The sequence below is a fragment of the Setaria viridis genome, chromosome 3 (genome assembly GCF_005286985.2).
Source record: "Setaria viridis chromosome 3, Setaria_viridis_v4.0, whole genome shotgun sequence".
Lineage (NCBI taxonomy): Eukaryota > Viridiplantae > Streptophyta > Magnoliopsida > Poales > Poaceae > Setaria > Setaria viridis.
In genome coordinates, this window is record NC_048265.2 from 37,514,055 (window position 1) to 37,538,899 (window position 24,845).

The 24,845-nt window shown below is 42.0% G+C and overlaps 2 protein-coding genes across 5 annotated transcripts; one reads left to right on the forward strand and one right to left on the reverse strand.

Annotated features, from left to right (window-relative positions):
• Positions 1 to 14: 14 nt before the first annotated feature.
• Positions 15 to 7,726, forward strand: LOC117849645 (ATPase family AAA domain-containing protein FIGL1). Of its 2 annotated transcripts, XM_034731264.2 has the most exons (13): positions 23 to 418; positions 1,768 to 1,903; positions 2,123 to 2,542; positions 3,242 to 3,477; positions 4,595 to 4,722; positions 4,794 to 4,912; positions 4,988 to 5,080; positions 6,073 to 6,174; positions 6,260 to 6,362; positions 6,654 to 6,737; positions 6,803 to 6,898; positions 6,996 to 7,123; positions 7,280 to 7,726. In XM_034731264.2, the coding sequence occupies exons 1-13, from the start codon at positions 111 to 113 to the stop codon at positions 7,379 to 7,381; spliced, it is 2,055 nt and encodes a 684-aa protein (XP_034587155.1). In that variant the 5' UTR covers positions 23 to 110; the 3' UTR covers positions 7,382 to 7,726. The 2 variants fall into 2 exon arrangements, 1 of the variants encoding a protein (XP_034587155.1); XR_004639067.2 differs by lacking the exons at positions 6,996 to 7,123; positions 7,280 to 7,726 and having other exon boundaries at positions 15 to 418; positions 6,260 to 6,443; positions 6,803 to 6,855.
• A 7,880-nt stretch (positions 7,727 to 15,606) lies between these two features.
• On the reverse strand, positions 15,607 to 19,936 carry LOC117847047 (wall-associated receptor kinase 2). Of its 3 annotated transcripts, XM_034728193.2 has the most exons (6): positions 19,596 to 19,933; positions 19,427 to 19,488; positions 18,994 to 19,197; positions 17,916 to 18,852; positions 16,909 to 17,067; positions 15,607 to 16,621 (listed from the first exon to the last, which is right to left on the reverse strand). In XM_034728193.2, exons 4-6 carry the CDS (start codon positions 18,796 to 18,798, stop codon positions 15,645 to 15,647), a joined length of 2,019 nt encoding a protein of 672 aa, XP_034584084.1. In that variant the 5' UTR covers positions 18,799 to 18,852; positions 18,994 to 19,197; positions 19,427 to 19,488; positions 19,596 to 19,933; the 3' UTR covers positions 15,607 to 15,644. The 3 variants fall into 3 exon arrangements, with proteins under 3 accessions (XP_034584084.1, XP_034584083.1, XP_034584085.1); XM_034728192.2 differs by lacking the exon at positions 18,994 to 19,197; XM_034728194.2 differs by lacking the exons at positions 16,909 to 17,067; positions 18,994 to 19,197 and having other exon boundaries at positions 19,596 to 19,936.
• Between the last annotated feature and the right edge of the window lie 4,909 nt (positions 19,937 to 24,845).

Here is a 24,845-nt window from a genome sequence, read left to right on the forward strand (position 1 = left end):
CTCCATCCCGCTACCACGGCGCAAAAGAGCGGGAACCACAACCAAGCGCGGCGGCGGCGGAAACTGAACGGAACGGAACGGAGAACTCCCAGTCCCAGCACGCCCCCAAAATGGCGGAGCCGCCCCGCGCCGCCGCCGACGCGCCCGCCGGTGGCGTCTGCCCGACGAACTGGAGGAAGGAGGCGGAGGAGAGGCTGCGGCGCCTCCACTCCCTCCTCTTCGGCGCCGACGCCGCGCTCGAGCGCGGGGACGCCGCGGCGGCACAGGCGCTCGCGCTCCGCCTCCTCGGCTTCCTCGACTCCCAGGCCGTCGCGGATGGCGCGGGCCCCGACGATGCCGTCTTCGTGGCGCCCATCCGCGCCGCGGCCTCCGCGCGGCTCGCCGCTGCCTCACGCGCCCGCGCCCCCGACAGCGACCGGTACGGGCACTCACAACCCCGCGCAACCCATCCCCTCCCGATTTCGTTTTCCGAATCGTTGAATTGGACGGTTTCCGTTGATTAACTCATATTAGTTTTGCGCAAAGTTTGGGGATTCGAGGGATCTACTGTGGCTACAGTAAGCGTGCGAAAATATTAATGTAGTTCAGTTGCTGAAATGTTCCTCAAAGGAATTGCTGCGCTTTACTGCACGTGTGGCTTGGTTGTCTTCGATCTTTGCAATTTCCTAACAGGTATTAGTAGGGGATGCAATGAACACGAAGATCTCCACTCTGCTCATCCAAATGGGACGTGAATGGACAAGCATGGTGGCTGTAATGTTTCTCTGCTATGTGTAGCCATTGATTCGGTAGAGCATGCCTTCCATTTATCCTGAAACAGCATTTGGCAAAGTGCATTGAAAGATATGTTGCTTTTTCTTTGCGTGCACATGCTTTTGATGTTGCCGTTAATTGAAACTACTTGCTCTAAGCAGTACAGCACTAGTCAGCTGGGGAATGTGCTAAAGTCAAATTTAACATGTGGGAACATGTGTTAGGGGCAAATTAAGTCTTCATAGCAAAGGCTTATTCATATGTGATGGTGCTGTTCCACGATACCCACTTTAACATCCTACAATGGATTTGCTTCAATCTAATTTCTCTAATTGAGGCAAGAACCTCATTCTAACCACAGTAAATAGTATAGTTTTCTTTTTCCTTTTTCATTCTCATCATTTATGTGTGAGGTTAAGCATCGGTTATGGTTGAAAATGACACTTAGTATACTATGTTCACATTTAATAAGCAAAAAACCCTTGGATAATTCTATCTCGTGTGTGAAACATTTTCACATTGTGTACCATCTTATGAATGCATTTGTTTTTTTTTGTAAGTGTTTTGAGACTGGCACCTGTATTTGTTAATAGTATGCTAGCGTGAGACCAATAAGGATATATGTCATAGGACATGATTAAGCATGCAAAGGTTTTGAACTAAAGTGTCACTTGTGAAATGTGTCCTCAGATTTAATACAAGTTTTTGAGCTTCATTTAACTGGGTTATTTGCAGCAACCCAACATATTATCAGATGTTATTTCTTTATCAGGGCCAGGAGTAGTAAAAGTTTGAATTCATTTTTTCTCTTTTGCTCTGAATTTAGTTAAAATAACTGATGAAAACTATTAAAGCAATGTCTAATCCCATAATAATAAAAAATCATTGATCAGAAATTTGCTATTGTTCCTTCTATTGTCTTGTATTCTGGAAAATTACACTCTATTGTGTAGTATCTCAAACATATTCCTCTTTTGTGCATTAATAGTTGCTTTTGATGTGTTTTGAGTTCAGTGCAGCTTTTGAGGTCGCAAAAAAGGAGGTTGGCTGTGTTTTTGCAAAGCAGGGTGACATTAATGTAGAAAGAATCAAGTGTTCAAGGTACTTCCAAGCTCTTCAGAAGTCCAAAACAAATCCTGCTGATCAACTGGTATGGTTTTAATTTATTCTGCTTCCTTTTCTGAGTTATTTTACTTATTTCTTTCTATTCTGGCTTAACTTCTTTATTATAAATCATTTTTAGGGTGATTTTGGAACTTGTTCCTATTATTAAAACACTATTTGAAGAATTGAATATATTATCTGTTAGTTGATTCCATACTAACTGCTATACCCTTTCTCCGCATGTGGTATGTGTTGAAATTAAAAGAGTGCTACATGGCACGAGTTTGCCAGTCAAGGGGCTCCACGCATTGATGAAAACCCAACTGACCTGGAAAATGAGAAGCTAAGCGCGAGGGCTTCAAAATTAATGATGCAAACAAAATTGTCATCATTATATAGCAGTAAGTCCTTGAAGGCAAATGGCGTACCAGACAAGAATATGTTCAAATCAGAAAATTTATCTAAAGAGAGCACTGGTATTGAAAATATAACAAATCAAAATGGAAACGGGCATCCTGCTTACATGGAGATTGATGAGGATGTGAAACCCCGTGGGCTATTGCAGAATGCAAAGCGGAAACATACAGGGTTCAGAAGTCCTATATGTGAAGTTTCAAATTCTCCATTAAGTAATGATGAAGCTGATGCGCCTGCCAATGAGTTTATGACTGCCAGGACAAAGATGGTAAACACATTTCTAATATGTACTTTCAGCTGTACTTCTATTATTTATTGTGTCATTTCTATGCCCCTGTTTAACGAATATTTTGGATGAGGCACTCTATGTTTCTCCAGGTAAATGTAAATTTCATAAAACACCAATAGTTTATAATAGTTAGGTGCAGATTTTGATATGCAGTTTTAGTCATACTTGTTGCACTGCTGCAGTTTTTTTATTGCTTATATTTGAACATAGTGTAGGTTCTTATTTTCATTAGTTTATTGTAAGTAAGGTTGCTTAAGTCCTGTTATTTTGTTTTTCTTTTAGAAGAAAACTACATTGACTAGTACTGACTTCATTTAGTTTCATGTTTTCTGCACTTATTATATTTTCAATCTGCATCTGTTATCACCTATCGCAACAGGAAGTACTGTTTCCGGGGAAATATTTGGGTCATTAAAATGCTAGCTCCTAATAACTTCTTGATTAGTGGTTTTATCTTGATCTTCAAACTATAGAGTTCCTAAGACATAGTACCCTTTAACCAAGGGGTTCTATCTTATTATATAGTGCCACACATATAACACACTTTCAGACTTTCATTGTTCCTCCCAACTCTTGCTCCCTAACTGCATTGATAATAGTGGTAATGACTTGACAACCTACCTGTGCCTCTACTAATTTGGTAACCTTGTTTGATTGAATTTTTTGTTTTCTTTCTAGGAGAGGGAGATTGCGCAAAAGCCTGGGCGCAATGGTCCACAAGGTACTTCTGTATCGCCCCAATGTGATAACAACCATAGTACACGGAACTATGGCATGAGGCCAAGCTGGAATTCTCGTCGTGGACCACGTGGTAATTTTGTACCCCCTATCAGAAATAATGGAGGATCAGGTACAACAATCTCACGGGTCACTGGAAAAAGTGACGATTCAATGGAAGATTCAACAAGGAAATGGTTTGTATTACCAACTTAACTGCTTGAGACCATTTGAATTTGTTTTATCATTTCCTTGTGATAGTTTAGGTTGTACTTCCAACGATATGCATTCAGTCTTCACTTATTCCTTCGCATTGTCCACATCTTCCTCTTCTTTGTTGAACTGCACTGTTGATGCTCTTGAGACAGTTTCTTTGTTCGGGGGTTTTCTCAACCTGTGTGAGAAGGTCTTCTCTTAACGAAATGCCCGGGGGCTGTCTTACCCCCTGCAGATCAAGTTTTTTTATATATTATTTGTAGCTAATGGTATTACGCCCGTTTCTTGTGGCTAACCCATGGTTCGGCTCCCAATAACTAAACACTACGGTGATTTTTATGGGATTATTCAAAAGTTAGATTCTTTAACCTCTATGCTCCTGGACCTTGAGGATGACTCTGATAACCAGCCGAACTCCTAACTTCATTAACATTTCTCCAGTGAATTGAAATCCTGGGCAAATCTCTCCATTTAAAAGTCACTAGCCCCTTCACAAACTTAGAAGTTGAAAGGAGACATGTACTAAATAGTAAAAAGTGTTACTGGGTAATATGCTTAAAGTTCCTAATCACTTATACGAGTCAATCATGAACTTCTGATAGTAAATGGAATATTTAGCTGTGGTGAAAGGTGAACTATTACTCAGTTAATTGACATAAGAAAAACACAAACATTGGGAGCACTGGTTGTTTATGATTGAACATCTGGATTCTTTGCTTATTAACTGGAAAATACAGCATTATGTGAAAATACTCTCCTCAAATACTAATAATTTCTGAATCGGGCAAGAATCATTGATCCCCTCCCTTTCCCATTAAGCCCTTCAAGCTATCAAGAACCTTATATTCACATTCAATTCAGTTGCTATTTTGTCTAAATTTGACTCAACTTTGGTTTTTTTTTTTGTAACTGAAGTTTAAATAATTGAAAATGTGTTGTGTCATGAGCATGCAAAATCCTTCTTTTTCACGATATGTTATTCATGATATGGATTACAAAAGCATGATTACTAATCACATGGAAGATGTGTATGTGCATATTCAATGTATTTGATGTTATTTGTGTTCATATCTTACTAATAACCTTTACAATCATCAGTATTGAAATGCTATGTGGCCCTGATGGTGAACTTCCTGAGAAGCTGAGGAATCTGGAACCCCGCCTTATTGAACATGTCAGTAATGAAATAATGGATAGAGATCCTAATGTTCGCTGGAACGACATAGGTATGTAGTTTCCTTATTGCTCTTCATGATTTCTATGGCAATTGTAACTAATTTGTACCACACTGCAATAGCTGGTCTGGAACATGCGAAAAAGTGTGTGACGGAGATGGTGATATGGCCACTTCTACGTCCTGACATATTCCGTGGCTGTCGGTCTCCTGGAAGGGGTCTACTATTGTTTGGACCTCCTGTGTGTTTTTATCCCATCTTCTTATGTTGCACCTCCCTTTTTCTCAATGCTAATCATATGCACTCTTTTCCACAGGGGACAGGGAAAACCATGATTGGGAAAGCAATAGCTGGTGAAGCAAAGGCAACATTTTTCTACATATCTGCTAGTTCACTGACAAGCAAATGGGTCTGTATTACACTTGTTTTGATTTTAGTACTGCTATTCCATTCTTTTACTATCAAATTACATTTTGTTATGCATGTCTTTACTCAAATAAATGACCATCAGAACTAACAATCCCTACACCTTGCGGGGTAAATATCAACTGGGGGTGGCCAGATGGCATGGGTTAAAAGGATTATAATACTGGAAGGGGAAAATAAACTGTGGACTGGGAATTCATTCTTGCCTGATTAATTATAATACTAGTGCCATAGTTGTGGGCTTTAAAGGGACACGGTTGTAGCATAGGAAACAGGAGGTTGCTGTCCAAGGTGCATTGCATATCCGTGGTATGGTTGGATTTAGTACCTAAGGAGGTAAAGAATGTGACCACAGTAAGATTTGGTGGTTTGTTATGTAGACCGAGTTGTTAGGGAGCCACTGTGCTCTGAACCCCCATCGCACATGTCACGTTTACCACATCATGGCTGACTTGTTGCCAGTGAGGTCATCGACAGCAACCACCGGTTTCCATGGTTCTAACCTTAACATTAATTCCCTGTACTGAACCTTGTCTATATCAGTTGTGAAACCTTCTTGAATAAATCCATATGAAAATAAAAACTAATGGTAAAAGCCTGAGGGAGTGTTTTAGGTTGTTCTCTGCATGTGGTCAGGTCCTATGTTTTCTGTTTTTATGTAAGGTTTTTAAGTTCAGACCTCACATCCCTTATTCGATCCAAGGTGGAAGGGTGCTTTTGTATTTGGACTATTCTCTTTCTCTTAATACAAAGATACGCAGCTCTCCTGCGTGTTCGAGAAAAAAAAGGTTAAGGTAAATAAAGTTCCACATCCACGGTATGGCATAGCTTCAGCATCCCCACACAATAGTAAAGGGGAATAATAATCATGTTTTGGTATTGCTACAACAACAAAAAAGCCTTTTATTCCCAAGCAAGTTGGGGTAGGCTATGTTTGGAGATTGATAGTGATCTTAAATTTTTTTGCTGCTGCAGATTGGTGAGGGTGAAAAGCTAGTTCGGGCACTTTTTGGTGTGGCCAGTTGTCGTCAACCTGCTGTCATATTTGTTGATGAGATAGATTCACTGTTGTCTCAGGTTTGTTTAAAAGTGATGGGTTTGTTTTGTTATGCCCGTATACATTGTTTTTGTTGACACTTGACAGCCTTTAACATGATTTCAGCGCAAATCAGATGGTGAACATGAATCAAGCAGGAGGTTGAAAACACAGTTTCTAATTGAGATGGAAGGTTTCAACAGTGGAAATGAGCAAATCTTACTTATAGGTACCTCATCAAAAGTGAAAAATGTTCAGTTTATGCATCCTTGACATCTCCAGCTCTGCATTTCTCTTTGAATGCACTAAGGTATATGCATAAACACAGCTATGATTTGAAGGTCTATGCATAGATAGTTGAATTGAACCTTCATGGTCCTCCACTAGTTATGACTTGTTCCATGTTTTTTGAGAAAAAAATTTGCTGTAAAAAAATTAAAAATTTGGGCATCAAATAAACTAATGAAGGATGGCAAGTAGCCTAGTAGCATACTGATATCATGGAGGGAAACGATGGCAGGAGCAACAAACAGACCTCAGGAACTGGATGAAGCAGCGCGCAGGCGTCTCACAAAACGTCTATACATCCCTCTTCCTTCAGAAGGTAGTACTATTTTTTTTCTTTTATAGTTATCACTTCAGAAATCTTACTGCACCATGCTTGTGAAGAAGCACGGGCTTGGATAATTCGCAATCTATTGGAGAAGGATGGACTTTTCATGCTCTCTGAAGAAGAAACAAGTGCCATCTGCAAATTAACAGAAGGTATAACCATCCAAGTTTCATAACATTGCTGCCATATTAGAGGCTTGATGTGATCATACTGAATTTTTCTGCTTTAAATAATGTTCGCCACTTCCAGGTTACTCAGGATCCGACATGAAAAACTTAGTGAAAGATGCGTCAATGGGACCACTAAGGGAGGCTCTTCAAAGGGGTGTTGAAATCACGAAGCTCAGCAAGGAGGATATGCGACCTGTGATGCTGAAGGTATTATTCAAATAAGTGTTGGAGTCCACAAAATCAGAGGCTTCTGGCCATCTAAGGAGAAAAAAGTTCTTTCACTACATGCATCACTTCTGAACGTTGATTAATAACACTGCTGATTTGAGCATTCAAGTTTATTTCGATTAATTAAATGTGCAGGATTTCGAGAATGCTATGCAGGAGGTCAGACCTTCCGTTTCTTCCAGCGAGCTGGGGACTTATGAAGAATGGAACAAGCAATTCGGCAGCCTATCAATGTAGTTTGTAGGATGACATCAACAGGTAAAACTAAGTCATCACGACAGGAGGACTTCAGTGCTCTACACTCATAATATGATATCCACAACACTCCTGGCCAAAGTGTGTGAACTGCGATGGGAAAAGCTTGGTTGTAGGTTATCTACGACTACAAAATAGTTCAGGTTGAAATTTATATAGATGAGAGCTTACCCACATCCGATCCCCAAGCTCATGTGGTTCGCTAATGTGTTTGTAACAGCAATATCAGCTCCTAGCATTCTTAAGATTATTTAAAGTTATATTTAATAGAGAAGAATTGTAGCAGAATCCAATTGTACATGGAAAATGGAAATGATTACTGTTCAATCGCTCTTACTCAACGGCTATATGAAACGTAGAACACCAAATCTTTGAGTCATCTGCAATTGCACTTGGTTATTTAGGGACCCTCACTTATATTCCGTAGTAGTGTTAAAATCCAGGTGTCTACCATATCAACGTAACTTGTCGATAGTGTTCTTATCTTTTCTGTAAAGTTGACATGGCGTGGAGTCTTGCATATATCACCTAAGATGCGTGACTAATGATCCGTGAAAGATGGTCTAATATGGGCAGCAGCTAGACTAATGGGGTGGGTTTTCATTGTATTTTGAGTGTTTTGGATCATAATCCGAATTTCCCAAACTAAATTAGGGTATTCAGAGTTGGCACCCGTACACATGATTTTTTTTAAGTTTTCCAGGTTTAGGTTTCGGGTATTGGATTCTGTGTCCACCTTTAGCATTAACCGATAAGTATGTCTCTTTTTTTTTTCCTTTGTGCATCCCATTTGACTCCAATGAATAGAGAAATGTCCTCTCAAAAATTATATGTTTTTTTTCCAAAGGAACCGCCGAAGAATTATATGTTAATGGTAGAATAATGTGAACTCGATCATTAGAAAAATACTCTCCACATGATTTGACCTAATTATTTTCATCTTTCTCTCAAGCTGATTTTCTACTTCAGCTTTATATATAGCTAGATTTTTAAAGTAGTGTAAAGCTTCACTTTTGTTTTTAGGAGATGCACATAGTAACATGTAGTACAATCATCTATGAACTATATGAATTATCATTTTCTACTTTTGTCAAGATACCGTTCATTTCACGGATATCTGAAGTTTGATTTCTAATGATGACATTTTCCTTGCTTTTCTGGGGTCGGCGAGGTTGCTTTGATTACACAAACTTGGCACTTAAAACCTTTCATAGTAATAGATTTCAGAAATAAACTCATCGGCAAATCAAGAGTGATGCAACAAAAAAAAAAAGATTGATGCAACCAAGACTAATATAACCGAGTCATGAGTGCCAAATATTAGTCCCATCACCATTACACACATGATTAACAACTTTTTTTTCACAAATCTGACAAATATAGGTGGAACATATCTCCGTATTCATAGCCGCATGATGTGCATTTTTCAAGAGAGTGTGTGTAAAATAATCAGGGGACAAATAGCTAGGGAACAAATCTGAAACATTGGACATCGAATTGATGATTTGCAGCTTAAGGGATGGTTGGGTACGAGATGCTAAACTTTATTAGTGTCACATCGAATGTTCGGATGCTAATTAGGAGAACTAAACATGAGCTAATTATAAAATTAATTGTAGAACCCTGTGCTAATTCGCGAGACGAATCTATTAAGTCTAATTAATCCACCATTAGCAAATGGTTATTGTAGGACCACATTGTCAAATCATGGACTAATTAGGTTTAATAGATTCGTCTCGTGAATTACACTCCAACTGTGCAATTAGTTTTGTAATTAGTTTATACTTAATACTTTCAATTAGCATCCAAACATCCGATGTGATGGGCGTTAAACTTTAACAGGTTGGAGCCAAACAGACCCTTAGCAGAGGAAAGAACACAGGCGCGACAACGTCAGCAATAACCTGCTGTGTGACCACACACACAAAACCAAAACACCCCAAGCACTAGTTGACCTTAGACAGCATGAGCATGCGAACCAACTCTTGGAAGTCCACCTCTCCTGCGTCCGGCCTCCCGGAGGAGCATCCTGTTCACGAAGTGGTCGGCGCCCATGGGCCACGTGAGATCCATTCTGATGTGTTTAATACAACAGACACAATAATGCAGTCCTTTTTTTTTGCAGAATCCCAATAATTGTTAGCTATATGGGCTTGGTCCATATAAATGATATTTCTGAATAAATCTCAAAGACCCATTAGCGTAAGAGGAGGTACACCATCTATTAGTCCCATATTGCTAATAGACGAGGGTGTTGGGATTTTTTCTCCCTATATATATGGACCACCTCCCTTATGGAATAGACACACTATACGGAAGGCCCCAAGTTAGAGTATCTCTAAGGTGGTCTGTACGAGTTAGGTTTTTGTCTCTTCTCGCTATTGCGCTGCCACCGTAATCTACTCCATCCCGAGCATCGACGTGCACCGTCGAACGGGAGAGCAGGTCTCCAGAACCTCTCGCTCTTGTGATCCTGCACCGGGAGAGGGCGAATAAGGTTTTTAGGAAGCGCTCTGCGCGCTGCTCAAGGTCTTCACCACGGCTCGTCTTCCATCCCAGTTCGGCGTTAAGGCAGCTCGTCATCTTCAGCGTTGTCTGCTGCGCTCCATCTGCAACACCGTCATCGTTCTATCGGTACCGCTTCCCATCACGGCTGCGCTTGCTCAATCTTACGCTGTGATTTGATCTATTATTTCAGCATGTTTTATGAGAACATGATGTCGTTTTTGCTGTTGCCTAGTACGTTAGAGTCTTGCATGCTAGGTTTAATTCTTTTTATGAGAAATATAGTTCGGAAGTTAATCATACAATTGCCTAATTTTCCAACATTCCAAAAACCTTATTATAGGCAATCTGTTGATTTCGGTATGGCTGGTTTTGCTGAGTCACTGAGGCTGAAAAAATTTACCGGTGTGAACTTTAAGAGATGGAAATCAAAGGTTCGCCTATGGTTTAATGCTATGAACATCTGGGACACGAGGCTTGGCAAACTTGAAGGCGAACTTACCGCTGAAGTGCATAAAAAGTTCGATGATGCCAATAACCTTTTCGTGGGATGTATCATCAGCAACATATCTGACCGTCTGGTGGATGTCTACATAGACATGGCAGATGTGAAAGTGCTGTGGGATGCTCTGGTTACAAGGTATGATGCAATAGATGCAGGCAGTGAACTATACCTCATGGAGAGTTTCCATGACTACAGGATGGTGAACAACCGTTCTGTGGTGGAACAGGCTCATGAGGTGCAGTGCATTGTGAAGGATCTTGAGCTCCTCAAGTGTCAATTACCGGACAAGTTTGTGGCTAGTTGCATAATCGCAAAGTTGCCTTCTTCATGGAGGAACTTCACCACTTCTCTAAAACATAGGAGACAGGAGATATCAGTTAAAAATCTGATAGCGTCTCTTGATGTTGAGGAGAAAGCTCGGAAGAAGGACACTGTTGAGATAGGAGACCAAGGTCAATCTAGCGCCAGCATGGTCCAGAAATTCCCACGTGGCAAGAACAAAGGGAAGAACAAAGTCATCAAGACTACTACCTTCAAGAAGAAGAAAAATAAGGCTAAGATGAGTTGCTTTACTTGTGGTGAGCTTGGACACTTATCTAAGGATTGTCCAGAGCGTGCAGACTGCAAGGATAGAAAGGCAAATAGGCCCAAGGATGTCAACATGGTGACCATAGGCAACACTGGAGACGGGTACGGTAATTTACCTACTGTTCTTTCAATTTTTTATTCCACTAGTTGGTGGCTTGATATGGGTGCCAATGTTCATGTGTGTGCTGACATCTCCATATTTTCTTCTTACCAGGTCACCCGAGGTTCCTCTGTGCTGATGGGGAATGGGTCACATGCTGTTGTTCATGGTGTTGGTACGGTAGATCTGAAGTTTACTTCGGGAAAGATCGTGCAGCTAAGGAACATGCAGCATGTCCCTACTATCAACAAGAATCTAGTGAGCGGGTCGGTCCTATGCAAGGACGGGTTTAAGGTAGTGCTAGAGTCCAATAAATTAGTCATGTCTAAACATGGACAATTCATTGGTAAAGGCTATGAGTGCGGAGGCTTGTTCTGCTTTTCCCTTGTAGATTTCTGTAATAAATCAGTGAATCATATTTGTGGCAACGTTAGTGATGGTGCGAGTACTTGGCATTTACGTTTGTGTCATATCAATTTTGGTTTAATGTCTCGTCTATCCAACATGTGTTTAATTCCGAACTTTACCATTGCCAAAGGTTCCAAGTGCCAGTGTTGTGTGCAATCGAAACAACCTCAGAAGCCTCACAAGGCGGCTGAGGAGAGACACTCGGCACCTCTAGAAGTCATACATTCTGATTTGTGCGAGATGAATGGTGCGTTGACAAAAGGTGGAAAGAGATATTTCATGACTTTGATTGATGATGTGACTAGATTTTGCTATGTTTATTTGTTGCAAACTAAGGATGAAGCATTAGACTACTTTAAAATTTATAAGGCTGAGGTTGAGAACCAACTTGAGAGAAAGATCAAGTGTCTAAGGTCTGATCGTGGTGGTGAGTATTTTCCAAAAGTTTTGATGAATTTTGTGAGGAACATGGCATTATTCATGAGAGGACGCCTCCCTATTCGCCCGAGTCCAACGGGGTTGCTGAGAGGAAAAACCGCACACTAACTGACTTGGTTAATTCCATGTTAGATACTGCTGGTTTACCTAAGGCATGGTGGGGGAAGGCTCTATTGACTTCATGTCATGTCTTGAATAGAGTTCCGAACAAGAATAAAGATCAAGCTCCATATGAGATGTGGATCAGGAGAAAACCATCACTTTCTTATTTGCGTACTTGGGGGTGTTTGGCGAAAGTCAATATACCTATTTCGAAGAAGCGCAAGTTAGGACTCAAGACAGTGGATTGTGTCTTTCTAGGATATGCTCAGAGGAGCATTGCTTATAGATTTTTAGTAGTTAAATCTAAGGTCCCTGATATGCATGTTGATACTATTATGGAATCTCGTGATGCAACATTTTTTGAGAATATCTTTTCTCTTAAAGATATGCATAGCAACTCTAGACTTTCTGCTGAAATAACTCCTGCACCTGTTGAGTCTTCTGAACAACCAAATGAGTTTGAGCATGAGGACATCCTAGACAAGGATGACAGTGAAGCTCCTAGAAGGAGCAAGAGACAAAGGGTCGCAAAATCCTTTGGTGATGATTTCACTATATACCTTGTGGACGATACTCCCACGTCCATTGCTGAGGCATATGCATCTCCAGATGCAGACGATTGGAAAGAAACTGTCCAAAGTGAGATGGATTCGATTCCTTCTAATGGAATGTGGGAGCTTACTGAACGACCCTATGGCTGCAAACCAGTGGGGTGTAAATGGGTGTTCAAGAAGAAGCTTAGGCCTGATGGTACTATTGACAAGTATAAGGCTAGGCTTGTGGCCAAAGGTTACACACAAAAGGAAGGTGAAGACTTCTTCGATACATATTCACCTGTTGCTAGACAAACCTCTATTCGAGCACTACTCTCTCTAGCTACCTCGGATAGTCTTATCATCCACTAGATGGATGTAAAGACATCTTTCCTAAATGGAGAGTTGGAAGAGGAGATCTATATGGATCAACCTGATGGGTTTGCGGTGAAGGGTCAAGAAAATAAGGTGTGTAAGTTGTTGAAGTTGTTGTATGGTCTGAAACAAGCACCTAAACAATGACATGATAAGTTTGACAGAACTTTAACTTCTGCGGGCTTTGTCGTTAATGAGGCTGATAGATGTGTGTACTATCATCATGGTGGGGGTGAAGGAGTTATATTGTGCTTGTATGTGGATGACATACTGATCTTTGGCACAAACATTGATGTGATCAATGAGGTCAAGTCTTTTCTATCATTGAATTTTGATATGAAAGATCTGGGAGAAGCTGATGTTATTCTAAACATCAAGCTGATTAAGGATGAGAATGGGATTACTTTTTTGCAGTCTCATTATGTTGAGAAGGTCTTAAACCATTTTGGTTACATAGACAGTAAGTCTTCTCCAACACCTTATGATCCTAGCATGATACTAAAAGAAAACAAGAAAACTGCGAAAGACCAACTGAGATACTCTCAGATTATCGGTTCACTCATGTACTTAGCTAGCGCAACGAGACTCGACATATCCTTTGCTATGAGCAAATTGAGCAGGTTCATGTCAAAGTTGAAAGGGTTATGCGCTACTTGGTGGGTATAATGAGCTATGGGATTCACTATTCTTGGCACCCTGCTACGCTAGAGGGATATAGTGATTCGAACTGGTTATCGGACGCTGATGAACTATATGCCATGAGTGGGTATGTGTTTACCCTTGGAGGTGGTGTGATATCATGGAGGTCTTGCAAATAGACCATTTTGACGAAGTCAACCATGGAAGCAGAGCTTACCGCTTTGGAAACAACCACTGTTGAGGCAGAGTGGCTGCGTGAACTCTTGATGGACTTGCCTGTGGTTGATAAACCAGTGCCGGCAATCCTTATCAACTGTGACAATCAAACGGTGATAGTCAAAGTGAACAGTGCTAAGGATAATGCGAAGTCATCAAGACATATCAAGAGACGACTGAAGTCTGCCAGGAAATTGAGAAACTCCGGAGTAATAAGTGTGACTTATATTCAAACAGATAGAAACCTGTCAGATCCCTTTACAAAAGGGCTATCACGGAATGTGATAGAAGGTGCATCAAGGGAGATGGGTATGAGACCCGTTTGAGTTGCCGTTGTAGTAACCCAACCTATGTGATCGGAGATCCCGTGAATTAGGATCTAGGAAAAACAAGCTATCAGTTGACTGAGGAGAGTAATTTTTAAACCCTCTCTATGAGAAGATGCAATACTCTCAAATGCTGAGGCAGGTATGCTGCAAGGTATGTGTGCTGTAAGGTAGGATGGCAAAATGCCTTAATGTGTTTTTGTTGGTTTGGTTAAGCGAAGATGCTGTCCTACAGAGCATTCTCGAAAGAACACATCTATATGAGCTCGACTGTAAAACATCGCAGTCTATGAGATTTGGGTGATCTCTAGTAAGCTCATGAAGAGACCAGGGAGTATGACGTATATGCTCCACCCGCGGGGTAGGCTATTGGCAGCCAGGTACTAGTTCCGACTTTGAGTGAAACTTGTCCGCACAAAACTTGCAATTCAAAGCTTAGTCCATTGTTCAAGTTGTGGATGAATGTAGCTTGAAGCTCTAGGCGAGAGTTCAACTTAACAGTCCTTGCTGAAACACTGGTATATCAAACAGTAGTGAGAAATGTGCAAAACACATAATGGGTATTTGAGATCTGGTGGGGGTTGTTAGGTATATGGGCTTGGCCCATATAAATAATAATTCTGAATAAATCTCAAAGGCCCATTAGCGTAAGAGGGGGTACACCATCTATTAGTCCCATATTGCTAATAGACGAGAGTGTTGGGGTTTTTTCTCCCTATATATATGGACCACCTCCCTCATGGAATAGACGCAATATAGACTACTATACGGAAGGCCCCAAGTTAGGGTATCCTTAAGGTGGTCTGTACGAGTTAGGTTTTTATCTCTTCTCGCTATTGCGCCACCACCGTAATCTACTCCATCCCGTGCGTCAGCGTGCACCGTCGAACAGGAGAGCAGGTCTCCAGAACCTCTCGCTCTTGTGATCCTGCACCAGGAGAGGGCGAATAAGGTTTTTGGGAAGCGCTCTGCGCGATTGCTCAAGGTCTTCACCACGGCTCGTCTTCCATCCTAGTTCGGTGTTGTGGCGGCTCGTCGTCTTCAGCGTCGTCTGCTGTGCTCCATTTGCAACACCGTCGTCGTTCCGTCGGCACCGTTTCCCGTCACGGCTGCGCCCGCTCAGTACTACGCTGTTATTTGATCTATTATTTCAGCATGTTTTATGAGAACATGATGTCGTTCTTGCTGTTGCCTAGTATGTTAGAGTCTTACATGCTAGGTTTAATTCTTTTTATGAGAAATATAATTTGGAATTTAATCAATTGCCTAATTTTCCAACAATAATATCATCCATTCTGATGCGCCTGAGTCGAGTCGTGCTGTGTTAGAGTGTAATAACACTATAGCTTAATTAGTTACGTTGTCTTTCTCAACAAAAAAAGGACGCTCCCTACCTCTTTTTTCTGTGAGATTTGGCTCTGAATTTGTACACTTCATTTCTTCCGCTAGTACGAATTATAAAATGCATCAACTCACCAACAAATAATGTTTTATTTCATCTACCATGACATCACTTCAATAGGGATTGAAGACGCTCTGCTACATCTGCCATCTCTGGCCTTAGATCAACATCAAGATTCAGACATTGCACAATAATTTCTGCCAAACTATGAAAAATCCCAATGCTTCCTTTTGCTGAAACTTCTGGGTCAACAAGCTCGATCACTCCCTTCTTCTTTGTGTAGGTGTCAAGGGAATTCCCGAGTAAGTTGTTGATGTCAGGATCTAAGACCTTCTTCCTTGTAATGAGTTCTAAGAGCACAACTCCAAAACTGTAGACATCACTTTTACTCGTATATAGGCCTGTTTGCACATATTCTGGATCCATGTAGCCCCAGTTACCAATGATAGTGCTTGTGTAATTTTCCTCAATGGTAATCATCCTAGATGTACCAAAGTCAGAGATCTTTGGTACAAAATCCTCATCCAAAAGTATATTGGCTGGTTTAACATCACCATGGAGAATTGGAGTTGTGATTTCTGAATGCATATAAGCTAGGCCCTTCGCTGATTGTGCAGCAATCTGTAGGCGTAGATCCAAGTCAAGAGGCATCCTGTGGCTGTCATGCAGAATTTTATCAAGGCTACCATTGGACACATACTCATAGACCAAAATTGGGACATCAACCTCTAGGCAACAACCTATGAGGTTGACAATATTCTTATGCAAGACTCGAGATTGAATGATAACTTCATTTGCAAATTGGTTTGCCAATTTAACATCAATCTTAGGCTTCTTGACTGCTACCGGTCGAATTTCATCTCTAAGATAACCCATGTAAACCTCACCGAAGCCACCTTGTCCAATACGATTATTTGTTTTTAGTATTGGCTCTAGCTCCTCCCTTTTGAATAGCTTAATTTTATTAACCTTTTCAATTATAGGCCCCCCATTCTTTCTAAAGAATTCTTTCATCTTCCGTTTCTCTTTGCCAAGAAGAAAGATGAACACCACAATTGCTATGATGAAAAGTCCACCGATTCCACCTATGAAACAACATAGATACTTGATGTAATAATCAAAATCGTATATAATTTTTATCAAAAAATTTATATAAAAATTGGTGCTGAATTTCATAATTACTAACTAGTCAAAGCATCCACCTAATAATTTATCTCGAAACAAAACAATTCTGATTATCTTTCTATTATACTTAGTTTACTTGACTCTGTAGATAAAAAAAACCTAGCTAGACTGCTAGGCTCTCATACTTATTAGGAGTGAGTAAGAAGTGAAATATATATATATATGCATAAGGATCATATGTGTATACCTGTGACAATTTTTGCTGCAAGTGGAAAATTAGGGTTGCAGGGAATATTCAGTGGATCGGCACTGTGGTAACCACTAGGACATTTGCATTCATAGTAACCCGGTGCATTCTCACAAATGCCTCGGCATGGATACTCCTTATCCTCACACTCGTTGATATCTGCATTATTTACCGACAATGTCTATAAGATATATTTCGAGACATAGGGGGTGTTTGGGAGACTGGAGCTAAACTTTAGCCCTGTCACATCGGATGTTCGGATGCTCATTAGGAGGACTAAACATAAGCTAATTATAAAACTAATTGCAGAACCCCTAGGCTAAATCGCGAGACGAATCTATTAAGCCTAATTAATCCATCATTAGCGAATGGTTACTGTAGCACAATATTGTCAAATCATGGACTAATTAGACTTAATAGATTCGTGTCGCGATTTAGCCTAGAGGTTGTGCAATTAGTTTTGTAATTAGTCTAGGTTTAATACTCCTAATTAGTGTCCAAACATTCGATGTGACGGGGGCTAAAATTTAGCCCCCTCCTCCCAACCACCCCCATAGAACACTTCTTTAATTAAGGAAAACTAATTAGAAATAGAATTGACCTTTGCAAATATATAAGGTTACAGGTGCAGTTGACTATTTGTCACTCTCTTATATATAGGTGGTTAGTGGCAAACGATTTGCTACATTGGGTCAGTGTCAGTTATTGTGATACTCTGCTATGGCCTATGACTTGTTTCTAGTCCTATGCCTTCTGTCAAAAGAAAAGAAAACAGTGTCCCACACACGTCTGTGAGAAGGAATTACTGAGACCACATAAGAGTGGCGCTATGTACTAACTGAACTAACAATCAGTTTTCCCCTGCAACTAAAACGTAGCAAGACGGACAACGTCTAATTCAATTCAGTAAGAACTAATCAAAGTGGCAACTCGATCGTTTGAATTCAGAATTTTGCTTCCTCCAAAACACTGAACCTAATTTCTTCATACCCATCAAATGCACTTACCAGTACAGCCGTCGGCGATGTAGGGATTGCCTTGGTAGCCCTTGCTGCAGTCGCAGACGTACCCAGGCCCATTGGAGGAGTCACGGCACTCACTGTTGGTGCTCACACACGCATAGCTCCGCGCCTTCTTCTTCGCCTCGTCGCACGTCAGGCCATCACGGATGGCCCAGTCCAGCCGCACCGGCATCGTGGTGTTGACGTTCATGTTCAGGTCAGCTGTGTGGAAGGTGTAGATGTCCCTGTCCACCAGGAAGGCGTAGTCGCAGGGTGCGAAGCCCAGTACCGCCGTGTGGTTGTACTCCGTGAAGGCCATGTTGTTGTTGGTGACGTCCGGGGGGATATCGACGCGGCAGCACCCGACGCCGGCGCAGGCGCCGTCGGCCGCGCTGCCGGAGTTGTTGCAGAAGGACATGCAGCCGGTGTAGTAGGCGTAACGGTAGTAGCCGTTGCCCTCGCTCTGCTGGCTCTGGGTGTAGCCCAGGGTGTTGCAGCCGATGACGACGAGCTGGTTGTGGGCGTTGGAGATGCGGTACACGTCGTCGCGGTTGAAGTGCACGTCGCCGTCGCTGGAGGCGTACATTTTGTTGGAGGAGTCGAAGCACTCCCACGCGACGGGGAGCTTCACGCGGGCCTCCGCCGTCTTGATGTTGAGGAGGCTGACCGGGACGAGCTGCGTGGTGCCGGCGAGAGAAGGCGTGCCCGTGCTGCTGTTGCAGATGATCTCGAAGCCATTTCGGAAGCAGCCAGGGCCGATGCCGAACGGATATTCGATGGATATGTTGCCGCAGCTGGCTGGGCAGGCATCATGAGTAGTAGCGCTGGAAGCCATTGCTGCTGCGAGCACTAGCAGCAAGAACGACACCAAGATTGATGTTGTCCCCATATTGCTGTGCTGTGCTTAATAATTCTTCAACGCACAACCATTACTTCAATTATCCTGTCAAGCATAGGTCACATTATTGACGAATGAAAACAGAGGTTTTTGTTTGTGAATGACTAGTGACTTGACAACGATGGTGGACCATACGATTAATCCTATTTTTATTTGGGATGTAGAAAGGTCATGTTTATGCTTTACTTGTAGTAGACGGAACTCTTGACTCGGACTTTTCGTGTTCTTATGCACGATGACGCGTGGGATAGGCGTAGACTCTGACTGGACTCAAGATTCAGCTTGACGAAGTTGCAACGAACTCCGACAATGATCAATGGGCCAGCTGACTCCAAAAGGGAGCACTTTTGCAGTACTACTTTTACCTTAAGGCTGACACATATCAGTTAACTACATGCAAAAGAAAATAGCAGAATTAGCCACAAGCTCTCACTGAGATGTACATATATTCTGCAGAAAAGGCCAACATATACCCATACTGAATATCAGGGAACGAACAGACTCTCAAAAATGGAGCACGGCAATACAATGAGATGAAAAGTCAATCCACACGCATGAACAGTACCTAAGAAAAGCTCAATACATCTAGCTGATCAGTAGGTGTAGATGGAAAAGGTACCTTTGAAAGCAGCACTACATTTAGGATAAGCAGTTGATGCGGGTATATCCCACCGCTGAAAGCTGCAAGAAACCGCAAGAGAAATGAGCAGGAAGCAAATCGACCGCTGGGAATTGCTAAGAATAAACCAGCAGCACATCGTTGACAACCTGGGAGGGCAGGATCATACCTTGGCTGCGTTGTGCCCAGGCCAGTAGCACTTCGGAGAATGGTTGAGGCCTCCCGGATGGGGGAAGCACGGCGGAGCGGTCAGAGGAAGAGGTAGTGTGGTTGTGACACACGAGTATCTGGAGCGGACGTCCAGCGGTCGGAGGAAGGGGATGGAGGAGCGGAGCAGAGGGATGAGCTCGAGCAACGACGTGTGATATGGTTTTGTTGCTAGCACAAGATGCAATAATGGGAATCATCGGACGCGATTTCAGGTTCATCAGATCTCGCTAGTACATTTCTTCTTCCTTCTGCTCGCTTTCCCATCACAACTTGCTCGACAGGCTGACCATGACGTACACGCAGGCACTGAGGCACCTTCCTTTCTTTTTCGTGGGAAGGTACTGATACGGTGTTTGGATCCTGGAGCTAAAGTTTAGTCTATGTCACATCGGATATTCGGATGCTAATTAGGAGGACTAAATATGAGGTAATTACAAAATTAATTGCAGAACCCCTAGGCTAAATCGTGAGATGAAACTATCAAGCCTAACTAATTCATCATTAGCAAATGTTTACTGTAGCACCATATTGTCAAATTATGGACTAATTAGGCTTAATAGATTCGTCTCGCGATTTAGCCTAGGGGTTTTGAAATTGGTTTTGTAATTAACCTATATTTAATACTCCTAATTAGGGTCAAACATTCGATGTGACAGGGGCTAAAGTTTAGCCCGGGGATCCAAACACCCCCTAAGTAGCAGTCGTAGTGTCCGCGGGTGACTTCCGCTACCGTTACAAAGTAGTGGATCCAAGATAGCATGTTTGGACTTAGCGGCCGCTATTGCTAATGTTAAGCTGCTATTCTCTATATTTATGATTAATGTGATATATGAATATGAATCAAATGGTAATAATAATGTTTGAAATGATTATTTAGGTAATGATGAAGAATTATGGGATGACAAATGAATTTTTTATTCATTAATATGAGAATTTAATGTTAATATATATCCATACATCTTAATTATATCTATTTATTTGCGATTCTTACCATAAAATGTAATGGCTAACTTAAATATTTTAACTTTTTGAGTAAACTAGACGTTAATATTCATATATGTTCTAAATTTGTGACTATTTTTTGAATTCCGCTATTTGGACTTAGCGTCCGCTATAGCACCCGCTATCCGCGATCCGTCACACCGGCACTAATATGCTACTATACCGCTAAACGCTATTTAGTACACGTAAGGAACTACACTCTTTTTCAGTTTTTCTTTCCTAAAAGAGGCTTTTTACCGTACTAGGTTTTTAGCCGTGCGTTGCCACAGCCATGGGAGCTAAAAAAGAAACTTTCAACGAGGTTTTTAGCCGTGCGTTGCCACAGCCATGGGAGCTAAAAAAGAAACTTTCAACGAAATAAGAGCAACGTGGAATATAATTGATTGTGGAATATTATCTTTTGGGCTATTAGAATTGAGTCAATTCTCTTAGTGCCACAGAAATTTACATGAGTTCCGATTGTCTTGAAATTCCTTCAGTGCCATTAAAATTTAGATTTATCCCTCAATGCCATTCTATCCATAGTTCCATCCATAAGGTGTTAAGTGTAGTTAAAAAAGACCATTTTACCCCTCTAAATCCAGGCCCACCTGTCGTGCCCCTCTTACTCTATCTCCCCTCCCCCATCTTATCTCTCGGTTCTCTCCAGAAGTCATGCCCTGTGGTGTCTTCCAGGCTCCTGCTCCTCCTCTCCCTCGTCAGTGGGGCACCTGCCTGTCAGGTGCCCAGCAACGCTTGCTGGAGCCGGCCAGCCGCCACGACGCTCGGCCGCTGCTGGATGCGCAGCGCTGCATCAGCCGAGGCCAGCCCGCGGCGCTGTTACCCCTACCGGCCCCTGCACCGCCACTGAAACACACCGCTCAAAATTTACTTACGGCCCAGCTCCTCACGTGGAACGGGCCTGCATACGCATAGCACATCTCTTACACTTTCGTCCTCGATTCGTGTAAAATGGTTAACCTGGAGGTGCTAGGTTTGGAACGGCAATGATTATAAGCTGGTCCTCACCCACCTAAACTTCCAAGATGGTAATAAATCCACCAACTACAACCACAAATTGGGCCACATGGACCAACACTTCAACTACTAAGGTATATTGGGCTGGGGTATTACAGCCACGAGTCGCCGCGGCGCGAGGGTGTGCTGCCACACCCATCCGTGGCTCAAACAGGGACGGAGTCTGGTTGGGTGCCTCGCGGGAGGGGATTGATTGGGCGCGATCCAGGGTAAAATGGTCTTTTTCAACGACACTTAACACCTCATAGATGGAACTGTGGACGGAATAGCACTGAGGGGATAAATTTAAATTTTAATAAATCTAAATTTCAATGATATTAAAGGAAGTTCTGTGGCATCGAGGGAATTGACTTGTTAGAATTGCATATACTTCGATGCCTTGACAACTATTTGTTGGAGGTATGCCCTAGAGGCAATCATAGAGATGATGATATTCCATTTGTATCCATGATTTATATTGTGTTCCTTGAATATCCATTAAAGGCTACTTGAATTGATTTGCAATTATATGAATTGTGTGTGAAACTCTTTACTTGTATGGTTATTCTAAAGTTGTCCCTAGTCGGAGTTCATGTGAGGACACACATGAATATTAGACTAGCACATGTATTAGTTGATGACTATGTTTCACAAGTCATGGACATGGAGATGTTGAACTAATAATGTGGGCACATGTGGAGACATGTGCTAGGACTGACCCAACACGAGAAGTAGTTCTCTCTTTAAACAACATATACGCTTTGTCCTTAGAACTGAGATTGTCGCATGTATTCAAGATGTGGATCGACCTACTTAGGGGCTAACAAACGCTACACCGTAACAGGGTAGTTATAAAGGTAGCTTTCGGGTTTGTCAAGAAGCATGCTATGAGACATGGTCAATCAAGATGGGATTTGCCCCTCTCTGATTGAGAGTGATATCTCTGGGCCCCTCGAGTGATCGGATCAGAAAATGCATGGCCATGCTACGTACGGTTAAGAGTTAACCTACAAAGGGATTCCAAATCACAGGATCGAGAAAGAGCGGTCGGCTTGAAGCTAGACCAAATATCGTGAGGCAAAGGGAATAGCATGTATATAATGTTGTGATGGTTCATGTGATATGATCTTCGTGTGCATATAGGAGTTGGCACATCTTGCTAGAGGCCGCTACCAACTATTGGGTCGAGTAGGAGTACTCGGGCCATGTCTATACGTATCCGAACCCATAGGGTCACACACTTAAGGGGCTGGAAGCCCAATTCGGATGTGATCCGAGTTGGATTAGGTTTAGAAGTACTAATGGACCTCAGACCCAGAGGCCCGTTAGGAACCTCTATAAATAGAGGGGTGGGGGCGCCCTAGGGTTTACACCTTTTGGCGAAACACATCTGCCGCGCCTCCCACGCCCTCGCCTGTTGCAACTCACGGATCTAGCAGTCTGGCTTGCGACGCTTCCTCCCTGCACGTGTGGATACCTTGGAGGTGTTGCGCCTGCAGCACTTGGATGAGCCGCCGACGAGCCACGACGAGCCGACGACGAGCCGCGGCACGAGGGCGATCTTGCTGCACGTGGACGAGCTGCTGAGGAGCTGCTGAACGCCGACGTGATCGACTACGTACGACTACGTCGATCGACTTCGCTGCATCGACGCGAATCTACATCTTCCGCACTAGTAGTGCGTCGAGTGGTAATCTCGTGATCCTTATATGACAGTTTTCCTGGTTTACGCGGTAGAAAATTTTGATTTGCGCTAGTGTAGCCTACCTCGTATCCCAACACTATTTCAGTCCAACGTGGACCATCCTTGACCATTCATTTTTAGTGCCTATTGAGGGCTATTTTGGCCCGGTCCATCACCGGAACATCCTTGATCGTACCACGCAAGCCAGTTAAGAATTATGAATCCATAAGATTAGTTTATTTTAGCCAAATTTGAGTTGTCAAGATTTGTATATCCACATTTGCACCCAACATTTGAGTATCCAAATTTGCACGACACAATTATTACCATATCACTACTCTTTCCGTCCTAGAATGCAAAGCATTATAGAGATTTTAGGGCATATTAGAAGAAGTAGCAAGAGACACATGTACCCTTAATTATAGCGGGAAGTGTGTTGTTTACCTCTTTTAATGGCAGTTGCATATAACAATAAACTTATTTTTAGTAATAGTCCACCAATCAACCACCCTTATCTTGTCAATTTCAAGACCAATTAAATGATCAATCATCCAAATGTGCCTATAAAGCCTTGTCTTTGAGGATAAATTTTGAACGCTTGGATGTCTTGTAGTACAGAACGGAGGGAGTATATTGAGAGTTAATTTTTCAAAATACTAATGTTCAGACCATGAATTCAACGTGATTTTTACTAGATCTTTAGAAACTATCTCAAGCATAAACAACTTTGCAACTCGAATATAAATTTTTTTTAAGAATGTTTATTTCAAATATGAAAGAATCAAGATGCCTAAGAGTGTGGGGTGAATTAAGCTTCTACAGTTTTTTTCACACGAAAACTAAAGCGTAACCAATAGTCCTAACCACCCATGAGCCTAAACCTTAGAAAGTGTGTCTCTTCAAGTCATTCCCAAGTTTTGCACCCTAAGTTCTAAAACTATACTAACATGTATGAAAAATAAATTGCAAAAAGTAAAGAGAGCGTCAGACTATAGAGTTTTCATTAGATATTGAAGAGTCGGCATTGTCCCAATCCCCATTAAAGCACCCATTCAAGTGTAGTGCTCCCTCTTGATCCAGACAAGGACCAAGTGCTCACTAGTGATAATCTATTCTCCAACTCTGGGTTAGCGGAGTCCAAACTGAGCTTCTCATAAGACATAGACCTCACGAAGAACACCACCACCAAGATCAAGAGATGGGCATATGCGCACTTGCTACTCCCCGTGCATTAATGATGTTCTTAATCTTCAATTAAGGAACCCTAGTACCAGTTCCAGTGCAATGCTTCCTCCTTGCATCTCTAGGCTTCGTCTACGCTACCTAGTCCTAGTTTTTCACAAGTGTAAATCACACCTATAATGTTGCTGATATTGGTCAGCAACTGTTGGCGCTCATTATTGACACCTTTTTAGTGACATTTAAGCGGTGTTTTCAGACTAATTCTAATACTAACCCGGTACTTGGCACTTGAAATAATCCCATTATTGCATATGTGGTGTATTTTGGAGCATATTGTGTTTTGAT

Excerpts from the sequence above, each read along its gene's own strand:
- LOC117849645 (XM_034731264.2), top strand. The coding sequence starts at position 111 with ATGGCGGAGCCGCCCCGCGCCGCCGCCGACGCGCCCGCCGGTGGCGTC. Across the intron at positions 6,363-6,653 it reads TGAGCAAATCTTACTTATAG|GAGCAACAAACAGACCTCAG; the intron begins GTACCTCATCAA and ends AAACGATGGCAG. Across the intron at positions 7,124-7,279 it reads TGCGACCTGTGATGCTGAAG|GATTTCGAGAATGCTATGCA; the intron begins GTATTATTCAAA and ends TTAAATGTGCAG.
- LOC117847047 (XM_034728192.2), bottom strand. The coding sequence starts at position 18,798 with ATGGGGACAACATCAATCTTGGTGTCGTTCTTGCTGCTAGTGCTCGCA. Across the intron at positions 17,068-17,915 it reads CATCGCCGACGGCTGTACTG|ATATCAACGAGTGTGAGGAT; the intron begins GTAAGTGCATTT and ends TAAATAATGCAG. Across the intron at positions 16,622-16,908 it reads TGCAGCAAAAATTGTCACAG|GTGGAATCGGTGGACTTTTC; the intron begins GTATACACATAT and ends GTTGTTTCATAG.